The 19,119-nt window shown below is 36.6% G+C and overlaps 1 protein-coding gene across 4 annotated transcripts in view; it reads right to left on the reverse strand.

Moving 5' to 3' along the window:
* LOC109411760 (uncharacterized) overlaps positions 1 to 19,119 on the reverse strand; it is an 89,186-nt gene that overhangs the window by 48,539 nt on the left and 21,528 nt on the right. Inside the window, exons 2-5 of one of the 4 annotated variants that reach the window (XM_062849054.1) lie at positions 9,830 to 10,177; positions 2,163 to 2,291; positions 1,739 to 2,082; positions 1,576 to 1,663 (exon numbers count right to left, since the gene is read on the reverse strand). In XM_062849054.1, coding sequence (XP_062705038.1) covers positions 1,576 to 1,663; positions 1,739 to 2,082; positions 2,163 to 2,291; positions 9,830 to 10,177 — 909 coding nt within the window. Of the gene's footprint in view, positions 1 to 1,563; positions 1,664 to 1,726; positions 2,083 to 2,162; positions 2,292 to 9,829; positions 10,178 to 19,119 lie in introns of all 4 variants that reach the window. The other 3 variants (XM_062849052.1, XM_062849053.1, XM_062849051.1) reach the window with 3 other exon arrangements.

Here is a 19,119-nt window from a genome sequence, read left to right on the forward strand (position 1 = left end):
ACATTTCCAACCTTCGGCTTTTTTGAAGGAAATCGTTCAGGGAATCCAGAAAAAATATTACATTACATATTGTATTTTTTTGATGCAGTGTTGCCAGATATCATATTTTTCAATTTTAAAACTCAAAATCGATTTTTCTCAAAATACGCATATTTTGATTTTAAAAATTTTGATTCCATCGTGTTTATCAGACGTTTTTCTATCGAAAAAGCTTAACTCCCCAAAGTAATTTTCGTCGTTCCTGAGATATAGCGTTTTAAGAAAAGATATTCATTTTTTCATATAAAATATCATATAAAATCAGGTGCAGTTTATAAATTTCGTAAAAAAAACATTGTTTGATGCCATGTAAAGACGTTTTGTGCTGATTTGAACAATATCGAGTATAAAAAGGATTAAAAAAATTGACAGTGTTGCCAGTTTACCTGTTTTTATTATACCATGAAACTTAACCTTCAAGTGTTTGACAATGTACAGATTATTCTGAAAAATCGCTCCATGTGTGTTGCAAGAGTGATGGTCGATTGCAAGTTTTCACATTTTCTCGGTCACTTCATATGAAATGACCCATATGCTATTTCTGGTTAAAAATCAGCTGTTTTTGTGAACGCAATCAAAAGTTATACATTATTTTGTGTGTCTCATTTTTTTCGAGTTCAGTCTTTAAGGACAGACTTGTTAGAATCCCAAAATGGCCGCCACAATGGCCGACTTTGGAACCTACTCACGATTTCGAGGGCACAAACCTCTTCGTAAACAAAACCAGCGCACCTGATCTTCTTATTTGAAGCTTATTACAAGTGAGCAAGAACAGAATAATAAAATACTTTGTTGCGTGAAGCTTGCTTCTTGAGATTTGTGCATTTGAAGTTTTGATGCATTGTTGAAGCGGGATGTCAAGACGTTTGTCCTTAATTGGTCCATTGCTGATCCTTGGCTTTGTGATTTTTCCATTTAGGATTGAGTGTGTTTGCTGCATACTGCAGCAATGAAATCCAGCTTCGAAGTGACACAGAGCTTTTATGGGATGTGAATTAAAGGTTGGTTCAACAAGTGAAATTGAACGATGACGAAGAACAATTCGGCTAGCTGCTGCTTTGATGCGATTGCCTTCGTCATACGCAAAATGAGAAAAAATGTCAACTCGTAAGTCAAATTTAAAGGTGAAATTTTGCTTAATTATTTGATTTCCAGTACTATAGGAGTTGGTTATTGATAGTTTACATATTTTTGCTTCCATCTAATGAGCCATTGGCAAAGGTATGATGGAATATCAGTAATTATTGGCTACTCTCCGTCTGATATGACGGGAATTAGCACAAATGACAAAGTAGATTTCTACCCTATATACATTTTTGCACATATATAGAAAACAAAAACAGTTTTATGTATCCAGTTTACCCATCCTGGTGCGACCGACCTATTATATTACACCATCTCATGAATTATTAATCCAATTGTATTATCGCACCAGAAGCATCGTGTCATAAACAAAATGTGTGAACGATTACTATATTATACAACGTTTGACTGGGCATATCATGTCTACGATTAGTGTCTTACCGTGTGACTTACGGGAATTTTGGAAGTCCACCCGGAGCTCATAACTTTACTCGAGTCGATCGGCTGTTTCACCTCGTCGAACACTTGGAAGCTCGGTTTCCTGCTCAACCGACACCAACATTAGAGGCATTTTAGTTTTATTGTGATTAATGATGGTAACTACCTTAACTCGTACCTTTTATACTCCTCAAACGAACCGCCGCCGCCATCCACCTGGAAGCTAGGGTAGTTTTTCGAACGGGTCGACGTTGGCGACGCCGAACCACTTCCGGCTTCGATCCAGTCCACATCGGCGCCGAACATGATGACGGAACCGGCCCGACCGGAGGGGACCTTCAAAGCGTACTCCACGCTCCCGTCCGGACCGATGAAGGGAAGCTGCTTGCGGGCCAGGCGGGCCTTGACGGCTGCTATCAGGTGGTTTCCGTCGGGACGCTGAGCAACCGAAGAACACACCACGTCTAGGACTAGTTTAGGCGAGCTTATTTGTCCTAATACTGCTAGCACATCGAGCGCTCCCTGCGGGAAAGGTTCGATAGATGGAGGAATGCATTAATTAGGTGTTGGGGGTGTGTCACATCCGATTGACGCTTGCTTACATGTCGCACTCGCTTCTTCCGGTCCACAGCAGCCTCTGTAGCCCTTGCAATCAGCGTCTTGATGTCAAAGTACGTGCTGGGAAATGTCATCAGAGCAAACAGGACCATTTGCAGTGCATTCTCACGAAACTGGAAAATGTGACAAATAATTGAAAACAAATGAGTTTTATTACGTTAAAATTTGAGGGAAATTAAAGCTTTCGCATATTTTTATCCTATAAGCTGCAAAAAAAAAAAGAAAAAATAGTCGTTGGGGAATGAATTTTAGCTAACTAAAGTTAAGATTTTGAATTCAGCATATCAACAAGTTTAGAGTATCAAAGTTCAGTGAAAAAGAATAAAAACGAATATTTAGTAAACTGCGCCGAATTATCGAAATTACAGTAAAAAAATATTGAATATTGGTAAAACTCTGCAAACTTTTGTACTCCCAGCTTTGACCGAAATTAGAACAGCCAAACAATGAACTAAAATAACTGTGACCTGTGACCTCGTTTTAGAAACTGGCAATGTTCTCACATTTCTGATTTATTGTTCTGGTCACTCGCTTTGAATACTTCCATCAGTATTTCCCACAATTTAGGAATCGGATTTTTATAGAGTCTTCGAAGTCCAAAAATAGCGACGAGAAAATCCTAGATTGGGGGTGCTCTACTGAAGCTGTATGATCTGTGCAAAATTTATTTATTTATTTGACGTCTCTGGTTAGAAAACTACACAGACCGATACTTAATCATATTTAAAAAAAAAATCCTATTTCAAAATGGCTCTAATAGCACAAAATAGAAAAGAACGTGCCTCTCCCGAGCAGAAGGGAATAACAACAGCATAAGGACCTATGTTATTTGGGTAAAATAACTGAATAATAGAATCGATTATTTTTAAGTTATTAACATAACAGATTATGTTATAAACTTGTCTGTCATAAGCGGCAAAATAACAAATATCATAACATAAAAATGTTCTTGGAAAACCATTTTAATAACTTGTTTTGTTAGTTTCAATAACAACTTAATAACAGTGCATTTGGAAAATATTTCAATAACAAATTTTAATATTAATTTGTTATTGATAATAATCGGAAAGCAAAATTTGTTATTATATCAAAATTGTTACTAAGTAAATTATGATACTTATTATATAAAATCATTCACTTTGTCTCACAAACCCACAAATAACATGAGTAATAATACTGTAAATGATCGAAAAACACTACTTCAAGAAATTTCTCCGAGAGTTCTTCCACGAAATCATTCACAGATTTTCAAAGACTTCTCTAGAAATTCCTTCAGAATTATGAACCGAATCCCTTCAAGGATTTCTTCAGAATTGCCCGTGATTATTTGTCCCGAATTTCATCTTGAGATTTCTGTGAAATTTTTTTTTGAGAATTTCACCAGGAGTTTTTTTCCGCAGAATTCTCCTGGAGTTTTTCAAAAGATTTTGCCAAGAATTCTAATAATTACTCAGAAGTATTACTTTGGAATTTCTAAGTAGATTGCGCCAGGAGTTCTTTTGAAGACTTCTCCAGGGTATCGAAGGATTCCTCCAGAACTTCCAAATGTTTTCCCAAATATTATTTAAGGAATTTTCAGAGGGTTCGTTCGGAAATTTCCTTCCTAACTGAATTTCTAAAGTGGAACAAAACAAAATGACAGATCATTATTATCGAATTGTCGCTTTGATTTCAGTTACTGTTGTGCTATTGTTGATAAGTTGATCAATAGTACAACAATAACAAAACTTGTACTTCAACAAAACATGTTATTGAAATGTAGTTGAGTGAATGTATATCAATAGCTGGATTATAACTAAATGAGATTGTCCAACAAAATTTGTTATGGAAAAGCTATGCCTTGATAATTAAATAATAACAAAACAAGATATAAAAACAGGTTATGTGAATTCGTAGTTATTAATTTGATATTCTCCTCTGCTCGGGCTGAAGCTAACTTACTAATATCTGATACCCAATTGCTACATATATTCGGTATGAAAAATATGTCCGGAGTTTGATAGTAGTGAACCGAAAACCAAGGTTGGGGGTCAAAATTCCAAGATGGCATCATGCAATATGGATATATTTTGTATGAATGGAGAAGTTGTCCCAAACTCCGAAATCGAGAAAATGATCAGAATCAGATTTGGTGGAGGGACTGTCCAATCCAAAAATGACGTTGCGCTTTAGGAGGGAGGAGTATTCCTGAAATTGTTACGAGTTATGTACTACATAGGTATGGAAAAAAGGCATTAGGCATACATTGACAAATTTTTTTTCGCATCTAGTGAGATCAAAAGACACAAGAGATCTGAAATAAAAATTAGTGTTTCTACTTTCAATGTTGCAATAGCTCGCTAAGTTTGATGAATAAAATTATAAATTCTTTCGTTTTTATAAATCAAACGATATCTGAATAGAGCATCTTACGGTCACAATACTCCCCTCATATCCAAACACTCTTGAACTGTCAAGTTCTATTGGCTCCGATAGTTTCATCCGTCACACTCTTTACTCTAGTAGGATTTTGAGGCCAATATGACCCAGGCAGGCTTGCTGATCGTGCATAATCGGGGTGAACCTGGTTTAACATTCTAGGGGGGGGGGGTTAATATAGTGATTGTAATGAAGCGTAGCCTTTGGGAAGACCTCCCCCTCTTCCTTAAATTCTACGTAAGGTTCTTCTAAGAATTTTTGCAGATGTTTCCCCACACAACAAAAAAATCTAGCAATCGCTAGAATACTTTCCAGTGCTAACCAAGGTGTACATGGTCAGTACGATAAATGTTGGAAAACGATGTAATCAAGTGAAATTACGAAAAATGATACATCATCAGAAATTATGCGCGTGGATATTATAAATTTATTTAATATGTAAGAACTCCGCCGGTAATCCTCTCTTCCGGGAATTTCTGTAAGAATCTCTTCAGATATTTTTTCAGGTTCCTCCTATGGTACCTTGATTTTTTTTGCTGGGATTCCTCCACAAATGCTTGCTGGTATTGCTACATGACCTTTTCCAAGAATTTCTACAGGAACTCCTCTAGAGATGTATCCAGAAATTTCTCCAATATCAGGATTTATCCAGGGATTTTTTTCATGAACTTCATGATTTCTCCAGATATTGCAGCGGGGATCCATCCCTGTATTTCTCCGATGATCTCTCTAAGGATTTCTTAAAAAAAAAATCTGTTCGAATTAACTGAAAGCATTCTTCAGGAATTACTCAAACAATTTATTCAGGAATTACACTGGGGAGTTCTCCAGGAATCATCTAAAGATTTCCCTATGAGGCTTCCTTCATAGATTTCTCGTGGTTTTCACTGGGAATCCTTCAGGATTTCTTCTTCTTGTACATTGTTTAAGATATTTGTGATTTCTTCCAGAATTTTTGCAGAGGTTTTTCTAGAAATTATTGCAGGGAACCCTCCTGGAATTCATGCTAGAATTTTTCAAGTTACTTCTGCAGGATCTCTAAGAATAGCTCCAGTTATTCCCTCAGCATGTTTTTCTGAAATTCGTTCGTGAATATTTCCAGGAATTTTATCTGACAGGGATTTAGACATATCAATAGGAACGATCTTCTAATAATTACTCCAGGAACAATTCCTCTAAGGATTTCCACTGAAATTGACATAAAGATGGCTACACACAAAATAAACATGATTTCACGAAAAAATTGGAAGCCTTGGTGTAGTTAAAAAAAAATCAATGTGGGTTTTAAACATCTGATAATTTTTTTAAGCTCTATTTTAGAACAACTTGTATACTCTCATTGTATTCTGATACATGTAGATACAATGTATCTATAATGTTTGGATGAGACTATAACTACCCAAGAAGAATAAGAAAATGACTGTCAGATGACATTATGGTTTAGTAGAGATATCTTGGTGTATCAAAAAGCATATTTCTCTCTGTTTCTCTATTTTTCTCCTATTCTCCCATTCTCATTAGCTCTAACTGTTTTCTGCATTTATCGAGGTTATTCATAGATTTTTAATAAACTACGTAACGCTATTGAAGGATGGAACGACAGAAATCCCTGCAGAAATTCCGGGTGGATTGCCTACAGGAATTTGAGAGAAATATCTGGAAGAATCTGCTACGAATAAAGTTTTGCGGAACTTTAACAAATGCATCGTGCCCCACGTTGAGTTCCAATAACAAATACACGTGGAATCCTACAAATACACATTTTATTATCTGTAGCGGGCCCCACGATTGGGAACTTAGATAAGAAAAACAAAATGAAACATTACAAATGCACAAAACACATCATGCAACACAACACAAATTGTGCCCAGTTATCTAAATAAACAACGTAGTCCAATCCCAGGATGACGAGGTTTCATTATAGTTATTGGTCCGTTAGTCAATCCTGTGATCTGGCGGGTTTGCGATTTGTTCGCAGCATTACTTGCTTACATAGCTTGTGTTTGGTCTAGGAATTTCAAATCCTAAGGGATGTCCGTGTTAGGGGACGGCTTGCGTATTTTGTACTGGATCGCTGCCCGAAATAACTAAAGCACTACAAATGCACACTAAAGTTCCATAAATTGGAGAATGCAATTCATGGAAAATTCTTAAATCTGCTTTACAAACTTATCAACTACTACATCCCTGAAAGAATCACAGAAGCACGGGAGGAATTAGTGGAGAAATCCCGAGAGGAATCCTTGAAAAAATCCCGAGAAGAATCTTTCAAGGAATACCAGCAGGGACCCCGGCACTTATATCTAAAAGAATTCCCATTGGATTCTTCAAATATACCTTGACAGAAATCTTTGAAAGAAAACCTGAAAAAATCCATGAAGGAATGTCGATCACAATTTTTAAAGATTTTCTAAACTATTCGGAGCAAAAATCCTCGAAGTTATTTCTGAAGAAATCCCATAGTGATTTCCCGATGGAAGCTGAGTTGGAATCTCTGAAAAAATCATAGAAGAAATCCCGGAAGGAATTATTGAAGAAATCCCTTAAAAAAACTCGGGAAGAATTTTTGAAGGGATCCCATTATAAATTCCGGCATGAATACCTAAAAAAACCGGGATTGCCTGAAGAAATCTCGGCCGAAATTTATATTCTTGCATATTCCTTTCTTGAAGGAATCACAGCAGGAATATCGAAAGGAACCTTGAAGGATTTCCAGCACGAATCCCCAAAGAAAGCCGACATCTCCGATGGAATGCAGAATTCTCTGAAGAGATCTTAGGAGAAATTTTTACAGGAATTTCGGAAGCAACATCCTATACTATCATCCATACTACTGTCTACCGCAACCCTCTACTCTGTTATCATTCCAACCTCTTACCCTAACCGCTACCCATGTGGAAAGCTAAGGCTGAACCTCCATTCGAATGAATGCATTCTACCTCCTACCTTAATCCTCCATCCTACGCTCTACCCTATCCTTCACCTTCATTCTCTACCCTACCATCTTCCCTACCGTGTGGTCTACCCTCTACCCTAACCCTCTTCCCTACTTTCTTCCATACCGTTTACCTTAAACCTCTACTCTACCGTCTATCCTATCCTCCATCCCAACCCTCTTCCCTTCCACTCATCAAGCCCGATCGATAGATACCCATATTGCATGTTAACATAGCTCAAACTACCATTCCGTGACCGCCATATTGGATTATGGTCCACCATCTTGAATTTCAAAATGGCGTCGGATATTTGTTTTATGAGTTTTACTTATTAAGGCGAAACTGGATCCATTTCCTCACTTTTTGGTTTTTGATTTTTTATAAAATAACGAAGCAATATTTTCAAAATCGGTTTTCGTGCACATGTAGAGTATGGATCAAGGTATCTCCTGAATTTTTCCCTGGTGGAAAATGTGTTTCGTTTTCGCAGAAACCATTTTTGAACAAAATAACACAAAAAAATGGTTTCTGCAAAAATGGAAAACATTTTCCACCACAAAAAAAATCAGAAGATTCCTTGATCCATACTCTACATGTGCACGAAAACCGATTTTGAAAATATTGCTTCGTTATTTAATAAAAAATCAAAAAACAAAATAATGAGGAAATCCTTCCAGTTTCGCCTTAAGTCCAATCGGTACTAAAATTGCATAGTATCAGATGCTGCATTGTTGTTAAATAGCATACGTTCTGGAGTTTTGGTCGCCATCTTGGAATCCATGCCGCCATCTTGAATTTCTATACTCCTTTCACCATCTCTACAACCGACGGAATATGTATGTCAGATTTAGTTGAAATTGGATAAGGCATTCTGTTATGACTACAACTTTGCGAATACATGAACTATAAATGATTAATCATTCTCAAGATTTCAGAGATATATTTTTTTCGCATTGGAAATTCAGCTCATAGATCGTGACAATATGTAATCTTTGCAGCATCGTTTACGCCACCTAGTAAACCATTCACAAATTATTTTGGCCACTGAACAAGGTATGAACATTATGCACAACTTCTCAGAAGACAGTATTCTAAGATTTTGCCTAATTATGGATATATTCACGTCAAACGGACTGTCCTATAAATAGGACGCTGAACGGATATGGGTAAAAGATGAATTAGGGAAAATCGTGTCTAGGTGAGATTTGAACCCAGGACCTCGTTTTTGCTGGACCGTAACTTTAATCAACTCAGCTATGAATAGGTTGAAATTCTACGGAATACACACTGGATGTGGTACTGCATATATTTTTTTAACTGTGCCTTCAAATTACATGTTTAACATATTGACATACCAACAAATCTTGTAGATTCCAGTAATGGGTAACATATACGTTCTATAAATTTGTACGATATCACTCAAAACTATCAATCGCACACTTTACACGCGGTTAAATGGAAGCATGTACGCATATGGCCTCCACTTTAGCATCCTATTCAACATCATATAAGACTATGTGTTGGCTGGGCAATTGCACTGAGATCCAAATGAATAAGGGCTGGGACACTCCATTTATTCTAAAAGTGCAATTTAAGCAGCTCATGCATTTTTGATCAATAATTCGTAAGGTGATAGATTGTGTGGTGATTACTATGAAGGACAAGCGGCACAGTTCGCTTTGGTTGCATAACTTGTAGGCGTTATATACACTGTGCTGTGGAAGTTGGAAGGAAGGGAAACGAAGTTTTGCAAATCGTTTCTGGCGATAGCTATGAACATTTGAATATATATGAGTTGTATATGTAGAGAAGAGAGAGGGAGAGAAAGAGAAGGTGGATAGAAAGATACAAAGTAGGATGAAAGGGACGGGCCAGGGATTGAACCCATGACTTTCTGCATCCGAATCAGAAGCGGTAGCCTCTAGACTACCAAGCCCGTTATACACATACGTTCTATAAATTTGTAGTTTATTTAGATAAAAAAGTTGAAAAAGCTGTATACAACATAAAATTACTTCTGATCTCTCACTATCCCACAAGGCTGATAGTGGATAACCTAGTTAAAACTACAATAAGTTTCATTTTTGATTTTTTTGTCATTGCGTGCCCATATGCTGCAGTAAAACGTTATTCAACGCCAACAATTGTGTATCCTCTGTAGTGTCAATTTTAAGCTTCAAACTTTCAAACAATGAACTCATTATACATTCCAGATGAAATGATCATAGACTGAACAGGTAATCTAACCCATCCTTAAGAACACTGTCGTAGAGCTACCACACCCTAAAAATACTCACTTTTGAACTTTTGGCATGTAGGAATTCATCGGATAGCAGCCGCTGCACAATGGCGGCCGTTGGCAACCGTTGCATGAGCGCTTTCGCTACGTTATTGCTGCCGGGGCCTCCCTGCCGGCACAAGCCGGTCATAATCTGTCCCACTCGATCCTCGAGGTTCTCCAATGGAAGACGCGAAATCAAATTGACCAGCATCCGCACCTTATCATCGATGATGTCCGGATTACGCTCCGAGGAGAGCAGAGTCCGCAGTAACGATTCCAGGTATGGCTGAACCTTGGCCAGATTGTCGGACGATTTGAGCGATTCTTCGATGGCGCAGAAACCTTGAGAGCGTATTCGCCAGTCCTGCAACGAAAGGGAAAACCATGTGGGTGACGTTATTGTTATGAAAATCACGTATGCTCATAGGAAACGAATGTATATATGAATAGCACATAAGCGTAGCTAAATTAACACTTTAAAAACACGCCACAGACACGAAAGTTCCCACGGTTGGAAACACGCGGTCGGAAACTATTAATTTGGCTCACATTTCTCATCCCGAATCAGCTTCAACTCCTCCAGATAAGCGACTTATGGGCTAAACTCACGGCACTGATTTAGGCCGGTAGCTTTCTCCTTGAACAAACGAATTACTACGGAGACACTTTTTCCACAAACATAACACTTTATTTAAAATTCAAGTAAATGTCCTTTCGACGGTCGAGGATGAACTGGTAGTATCCTGCCTATGGCACACGTTCCACCGTAAGTTTTCCACACCGCAGGAGACGTGCGGCACTCCGAAAGCCAAATTAAAGACTGTCGATTGGGAAAACCCAAACGCAGTAAAAGCTCGTGCCCTTCTTTGGTTCTTCGCGTTCAATAGCCGGTCGAGATTCGAACCCCTCATTCGTGGAGAGTGGAGGGCAATGTCTTCTAATAGGGAGCGAGAAAGGGTCCAATTTGGCGCGTTGACACCGTTTTCCTGTGCCTTTGTTGGTGTTATTTGTATAGGTTCAGAGCTTTCTTTTCTAAGGGGGGCGTTAGTTAAGTAGATCACCTTTAATTAGTGGTCTGCTTAAGATACGAGAGTGTCGGAAAGTCGACCAGGCGCTATGTATCATGGCTGTCGCTATGTTTTCCAACATTTTTGTTTGACAATCTAGGAAAATGAGATGGATGTAGGCAACGATTGTGCAAGCACTTCAGAACTTTCGGCAAGAGTGAGTGTGGAGAATGGCGTCTAGAAGAATGGTGTAATAATGGCTGTAGTCACGCACGCAAAGGAATGTTTAACATTTCTTTTTTTCTGAGATTTTGTGGACCGCGTTCTAGATTTCTTTTTTGCTTCTATTCGTGTGGCTGTTGACTAGTGATGTTTGTGTTTCGGCTTTTTGGAAATTGAGGTGAAGTTCTTTGGGTCAAATTCGATGCGATTAGTTTTATGATTGCGATTTTTTGCGGTATATGCTTCTATTTACTCTGGCAAGTAAAGATGGATTATCCACGAGCCGCAGCAAAAAAAAAAAAAAAAAGAAAAATTGCAATTCATCATTGTACAACATTGGCTCAAGTGATTTACACAAAAAGTAACACATTGTTTTCTGCACTGCTGATTGACAATGACGACTTGAATGTATGGGTTAATTGGGATTTTAGTTCGTAACGCGTATATATTTTGCACTTCAGTGATCAAATAGTTTCGTGTCATGGGTAATCTTCTACCTCATCATAGAGTAAGGTGACAAAAAGCTCGAAAAAGCCAAGTGTATGTTTCGTAGTTTTTGAGCTTAGATCGAATTGTTTCTTTCGGGTTTCTATGGTGTTCGAACCTTTTAAAATAAAAGGTCTTTAACTCCAAAAATCATGGTTCCATCACTTGAGCAGGGTGCTCCTATTTTATCCATTTGGCCAAATAACGTTAGACCCGATTTCATTTGGTCGTTTTACCGAATGCAGTTTGGCCAAATTATGTCCTTTATAAATTTATTGATAAAGAACATGCTGGTATCACTGCTCGTGCGATCATCGGCCATGTTTCCTGCTTTTAAACACAGACTTTTCTTTCTATTTTTACTGTTGAAGGGAACAGTAACATGATAACTTCAGCACATCAACCTTTTTTACGTCCAAATGACCCTTTCATCCAAATGATCCGGAACTTTTTCATCCTACTTGAAACGATCAAAGCGCTGCTCGTTCAGTTTATTTTTTTTATTTGTGTTGGAAGATAACAAAAAGAACGGAATCAATAGGCACTGTAATCGCTTTGTTTTTGAATAGGATGAATAGAATTACTAATAGCACCATTATCCTAATGGGTTGAAAATTCGAAAAAGTTATGGCAAAATGTTGTTTTTTTTTCTTTGCGGTGTCTGTTGCAGACGGTTAAGACCGGTCACGATCCATCTCGCCGATATGTTGGTTTCTGATAGCTAAAATCTAATTTTGTTGATTCTTCCATCACATGGATCAGAATTGAAATGAATTGGAATTTCGTATTTCCTTGTGTCGTGTAAACAGTTATATTTTGAATATGCTTGGGCGACGGCATGTATAACTTTTTGGCAAACAGATTTGGAAATCATGTTTTACACATTAGAGGAGCAAAAGTTCAAGTCATGTAGTAACTCTAGGTAAACCCCCAAAAATTCTACAAAATGTTCATATTGTTTAAAATTGAAGAAATCATTTAGATCCTGGTATCAAGTATTTTTGAACTGTAACGGTTTGAAAATAAAAAAAACAAAAAATGTCGTTTTTTGGACCACCCTATTTTTTATTTCGTCATTAGGGTGATCAATTTTCAGATAGGGTGGTCCTAGCTACTCCGATTGTCGTGCAACATGGTGGGTTCGTAGTTTTTCGAAAATAATTAGACCAGAATTTTTTTTATTTCGTCATTAGGGTGACCAATTTCCAGATAGGGTGTTCCTAAAAATCAAAGTTTTTAAAAACTGAAAATTTTCGAAAAAACATAACTTTTGAACCAGTTGCTCGATTTTAATTTTTTTTTGTTTGAAAGCTGGGGATTTTTCTTATTATCGTACAAATTGGTACCAAGGTTCTCAGAATACAATGATTTTTTTTTCATATATATATGAACAAAAACAAAATTGAAAAAAATCCGGGTCGCCTAATTTTCCGGAAAACTTCAGTGGAAAACCAACCTACTTTGAAAAATCATAACTCAAGAACGAAGCATCGTAGACACAACGTTTTTTTGTGAAATCATAAGCAAATTTTCTCAGCAATTGAAAAAAAAAATACAAAATGAAAATTGTTTTCCACAAAATTTTTCACTGTCGAGGAAAATCGGTTGGAAAAGTCGGAAAAACTATGTTCGCACTCCGGGAAAATTCTAAAAAAATATTTCTGGATGGAAATTACATAAGCTATATTCTGAGAAATTTTCAAGATGTGGTTTTTCTCCGTTCCTGAATTATGACCAATTTTGTGTAAATTTTCCAGATGTGTTTTTATGCTTTTTTTTACGTTTTTATGGTCTTGGGTCCAAAAGGGTACCCTGGTTTTATATTTTTATCAGAATTTTCAGGAAATTCGGCGTAACATATCAAAGAATCAGAGATGCATGGTTTTCAGTTTTTGATTTTTTGAAAATGAGAGGCCAAATTTTACCATATCAGGCTTTTTTTTTTAATTTGAGTATATTTTGAATCCTTATAAAACTATGAGTACTAAAACATCAGGAATCACTCATAAAGCAATACAAGGCATAGTTGTGCAGTGACCGGCACAAAAAAAGATCCACCATATAGTGGTTACAGTTTCTAATAAAAACTACATGCAAAAGATTAAATTTTATAATTATTAAAGTGTATATGATAGAATATACCTCCAGTAAGCTTTAGCACAAGCAGATGGAGGTGATCATTGCGATACACAAGCGTGAGAGTGTTATCAAATAATCCTTAATGCATAATATTGTGGAGATTAACATGTGCATTTCTTTGCATTAGTCACCCAAAACTCATAAAAAATGCCCAAAAAAGTACATCCCTATATGTCTGCAAGCAGAATTATTGTTATATTGTAGATTAATAGTATTCATTCTTGCTTACAAATAGTTTCTGTAGTTTAGGGAAAATTTTACCCTTTACACTAACCATTAAAAATAAACTCGCCCCATATCACCCTAAAATTGATAAAACTGATGTCAAAATAAATCTGATGTATCAAAAACATCACAATAACATACACCAAGAAAAAAAACGTTTGAAAATTTGGCAAAATTTTTAAGTTTCAGAATTAATTGCTAAGTGGATCTTTTATTCTGTCATACCCAATTTTTAAGCAATTTTCCCAATCTTATCTTATCAGAATTCACTTTATTCCTCAAAAACCAAATATTTTTCAACACAGATTACTAAAACAATGTAAAATGTATGTAGTGCATTCATTGAAATGTATATTTTATCTTGTTTGCATGTAGTTTTCACTATATGGTGTATCTTTCTTTGTGCTGGTCACTGTGTATATGCATTTACAATATCAGGCAATTTTAGAGCAGCTAGTATTAAAATATATGACTCTCTATATTCAAAAAATCAAATCTAAAAAACTAAATAACATGCATCTCCGATTTTTTGATATAGGTATTTGTAGTGCAAAACGAGCCAATTCTACATACGCGACGAACGTGCTATCGTTCGTATCCCAACGCTTACGTTTGCAAATTAATTACAACAATGTATCGCTCGCCAAATCGATATGAGCATACGACGGTTCGATCGAGACGACGACGACGCGTCGTCCGCTGACCTAAGCATAAATCACTCCAGGAAACTTCCATAAGGTTCTATGTAAACACATTGTATAATATACTTTTGGCAGTCTGGCTGGCCCTATAAAAGGGGTCTTCCCAGGCCGAATAAATCAGTTCAATTTGGTCTTCGGACCTCAACGCATAACGTCGTTTTTAATCGATATCACCGCCGAGTGTTGTAAAATAAGACACAGCGTTACATGGCGAACCGTGCCAAGTGGCCGAACCTTCTCCGAGGAAAATTCTGTGACTGTGTGATTCGTTAAGGAACGCTTGCTGAAATTTTCAAAGTGATTGCGTAACTCGTGATGGGAAAACAACAGTCCAAAACAACATCAATCAGCGGCGACCCACAAGTGAATATAGTGAACCAGCTAGAAGATCACAGTATCCTGCATGAAGAACATGCCATAAAATTGTGGATCCTTCTTGCTCTTAATATTATACAACTATCTGTGACTGCCTACAAATGGCACGCAAAACACGTCAGGCGCAGAGCTTTCGAAAAAGGATGCAAATCCTCAGAAACATTAAGCAAAGTTTAAAACATTGACAAAGAAAAATAAAGTGAAATGAAGAAAAATCGTACCTCAAATGTGCAGGCTTACCATGGCCTAATATTAGAAGAAGTAAGCCGAAAAAGAGAAGAACTCGTAAGAAAATTCGGACCAAGAAATGAACAACAAGTAAAAGGTGCACCGACAAGTGAACAAAAACTAAAAAGTGTAATTGAAAAAGTAAAAACCACACAAAAATCTACTGGACAAAAAGTGAAAAAAGATGGTATTGAATATATACCACTAAACGTCAACCGTTCAGACGAAAACATGCGCCAGTGGGGCGCACGCGTAAAAATACCAGTGGATGAGGTTAAAATGCTGGCTATGCAACTGAAGGCAAGCATTAAAACTCGAGCAACAAAAATAAGATACCAACGACCTAGCGACAATAGGGGCCGTGCCAGCTGGGTGTCACCTGATCCTGCTCCGACTTCAAGATAAGGTAAAATTAAACATGGAAACCTCCTTCAATTTACCTCATAGAAGATTTTAATTAATTTCAATGGACGAATTTTTCCAAATAAATGAAATTTCTAATAAATATTTGGAAAGTTTGAAAAAGTACAACCGATTTTCAGAGGAAACGCGACTACAAAAGGTGAAATATTTAAGTGATTTGAAGAAAAGGCTTAAAAACATTCTAAAAACTAATAAAGATCTGCAAAATGAGGCAGTTATAAAAAAGGGTACAGAAATTTGTGGAAAAATCAACCAATCATTGACATTACTAAACGAGAACGAACAATTAGGAATTTCACGGACAGCACTAGAATCAGGGGTAGAAGAAAGTAAAGTAGAAGAAGCAGGAACAATCGAAAAAGAAGAAGAAGAAGAAGTAGAAGAAGAAGACAGAGTAGAAGGGGAAAAAGAAGAGTTAGAAGAAGAATATCAGGAGGAAGAAATGGCTAATATTATTGAAACAATCAAAACAATCTCATCTTTGATTCCATCATACGATGGATCAAATGATAATTTATCAAGCTTTATCTCTGCTCTTAAAGCAGGAAAGACAATTCTGACTAATGATAATACCGTTGCAGCCGTACAGGTAGTACTATCGAAACTATCTGGAAAAGCAAGAGCAGCAGTAGGTGAAAATCCACGAAATTTCGATGAGATAATCAATGAATTAGAAGCAAAATGTACATCAAAAACATCACCTGATGTTTTTGTTGCAAAGCTTCAAGATTTGAAACAAATAGGAGACATTAACAAATTTACAGATAGCGTCGAGAAACTCACTCAGCAGCTCGAAAGAGCATACATTGCTGAGAAAATACCAGTTGATACAGCCCAAAAAATGGCAATTAAACAAGGGGTTAAAGCTCTTTACACAGGAGTGAAAAACCCAGAAACAAAAATCTTATTAAAGGCAGCAGAATTTAAAACCTTGTCTGCGGCCATCGAGAAAACTGTAGAAAATGAGAAAAGTTCTTCTAATGCCAACCACTCTCAACTGATGTTTGTCCAACGAGGTCAAGTACATCGTGGACACATCAGAGGAGATAGAAGTTTTTTCGACAGAGGCCACTATAGAGGAAACAGAGGTAACTATCGTGGAAATTTCAGAGGCAATTCTCGTGGAAATTTCCAAGGCCGATATCAAAACCGAGGACATAGTGCAAATTTCTATTCTTCACGTGGTAGAAGACCATATAGAGGACATTCTCAGTCCCGTATTTATTATACGAACAGTGAAAGTGGTCAGACACCTCAGTTACCCCAACAAGCAACAAACGCTCCACAACCAACAACGCAACATCAAAACACTCAACAGCCACAAAATTTTTTAGGCCAAATTCAACGCTTTTCACAATAAACCCATCAGCATCAAATTTCATAAAGGCACATATTGGAATATCAAATTCTACATGTACCTTTATGGTCGATTCAGGTGCTGACGTTTCTATATTCAAATTAAATAATATATTGCATGATCAACTGATAAATCGAGATCAAAGATGTATGATCTCTGGAATATCAGAAAATAAAATTGAAACTGTTGCATCAGCTGTGACACAACTAACATTCCAAAATACCATTACATTGGAACATGAGTTCCAAATAGTTGAAGAAAATTTTCCAATATTTACTGATGGGATATTGGGACGAGACTTTTTAACTGCATTTAAATGCAGTATTGATTATGAATCCTGGATTTTGAACATTCGATGCAATAATGAGGAAGTTAACATTCCCATTGAAGACAACTTCAATGGAGGATTCATACTTCCTGAACGTTGCGAAGTTGTAAGAAAAATAAATGATTTAAATTTGAATGAAGATATGTTAGTGTGTGCCGAAGAAATCCAACCAGGGATTTTCTGTGGCAATACATTGACGTCACCATCAACAAAATACGTTAAATTTATAAATACTACTGATAAAGCAGTACTTATAAAAGATTTTAAGCCTATGATGAAACCTCTGAAGAATTTTATCGTAGCAAATGTCAATAAAAACGGTAATATTTCCGACCGAACTGATCAAATAAGATCAAAAATTAATGTTTCAGAACTACCAGCATCAGCCAAGGAACCTTTTGAAAATTTAATTCACGAATACAATGATATTTTTGCGTTAGGAGAAGATAACCTCACTACTAACAACTTCTATTCACAAAATATAGAACTTTCAGATAACGTGCCTGTATACATCCCAAATTATAGGAATATACACGCGCACAATGAGGAGATTGAATCTCAAGTCCAAAATTTGTTGAAAAATGATGTGATTGAACACTCAGTCTCGGCTTACAATTCACCAATTCTGTTGGTACCCAAAAAGTCGAGCAGCAGTGAGAAAAAATGGAGACTAGTTGTCGATTTCAGACAGCTGAATAAAAAAATTTTGGCTGACAGATTTCCCCTACCTAGAATCGATACTATTTTGGATCAACTAGGTAGAGCTAAATACTTCAGTACTCTGGATTTGATGGCTGGATTTCATCAAATTCCTCTAGATTTTGATTCCAGAAAATATACGGCATTTTCAACACCCTCTGGGCATTATGCTTTTACGCGCTTACCATTTGGACTCAATATAAGCCCAAATAGTTTCCAGCGCATGATGACGATTGCCATGGCAGGTTTAACACCTGAATGTGCATTCGTATACATTGATGATATAGTTGTCATAGGATGCTCTATAAATCATCATCTTAACAATTTAAAGCGAGTTTTTGAAAGATTGAGACAGTATAATTTGAAACTCAATCCCGAAAAATGTCAATTTTTTAAGGCAGAAGTAACTTACTTAGGCCATAAAATTTCAGATAATGGAATTCTCCCAGATAATTCAAAATTTGATGTAATAAAAAAATATCCCAAACCAACTAACGCAGATGACGTTCGTAGGTTTGTGGCCTTTTGTAATTATTATAGGAAGTTTGTGCCAAATTTTGCGCAACTTGCTAGGCCGTTAAACAATTTATTAAAGAAGGATATAAAGTTTACGTGGTCAAATGATTGTCAGGCAGCTTTTGAAGCTCTTAAGGAAAAATTATTAAACCCACCAATTCTTAAATATCCTGATTTTACAAAACAATTCGTATTGACAACGGATGCTTCGAACATTGGATGCGGTGCGGTGTTGTCACAAAATTTTGACGGAAATGACTTACCCATTGCTTATGCCAGTAAAGCATTTAGCCATGCAGACACGAAAAAACATACAATAATACAAGAAATGATTGCCATACACTGGGCCATCGATCATTTCAAACCATATCTGTATGGAAGAAGATTCATGATCAGAACAGATCATCGCCCTCTGGTGTATCTCTTTGGTATGAAAGAACCTACCAAAAAGTTAACCCAGATGCGTTTAGATCTTGAAGATTATGACTTCGAAATACAATATATCAAAGGAAGTAATAATGTTGGTGCAGATGCATTATCCAGAATTATAACTTCAGATGATATTAAATCAAAATCAATTCTCATGGTCCATACTAGATC

This window comes from Aedes albopictus, chromosome 2 (genome assembly GCF_035046485.1).
Source record: "Aedes albopictus strain Foshan chromosome 2, AalbF5, whole genome shotgun sequence".
In the NCBI taxonomy this organism is placed as follows: domain Eukaryota; kingdom Metazoa; phylum Arthropoda; class Insecta; order Diptera; family Culicidae; genus Aedes; species Aedes albopictus.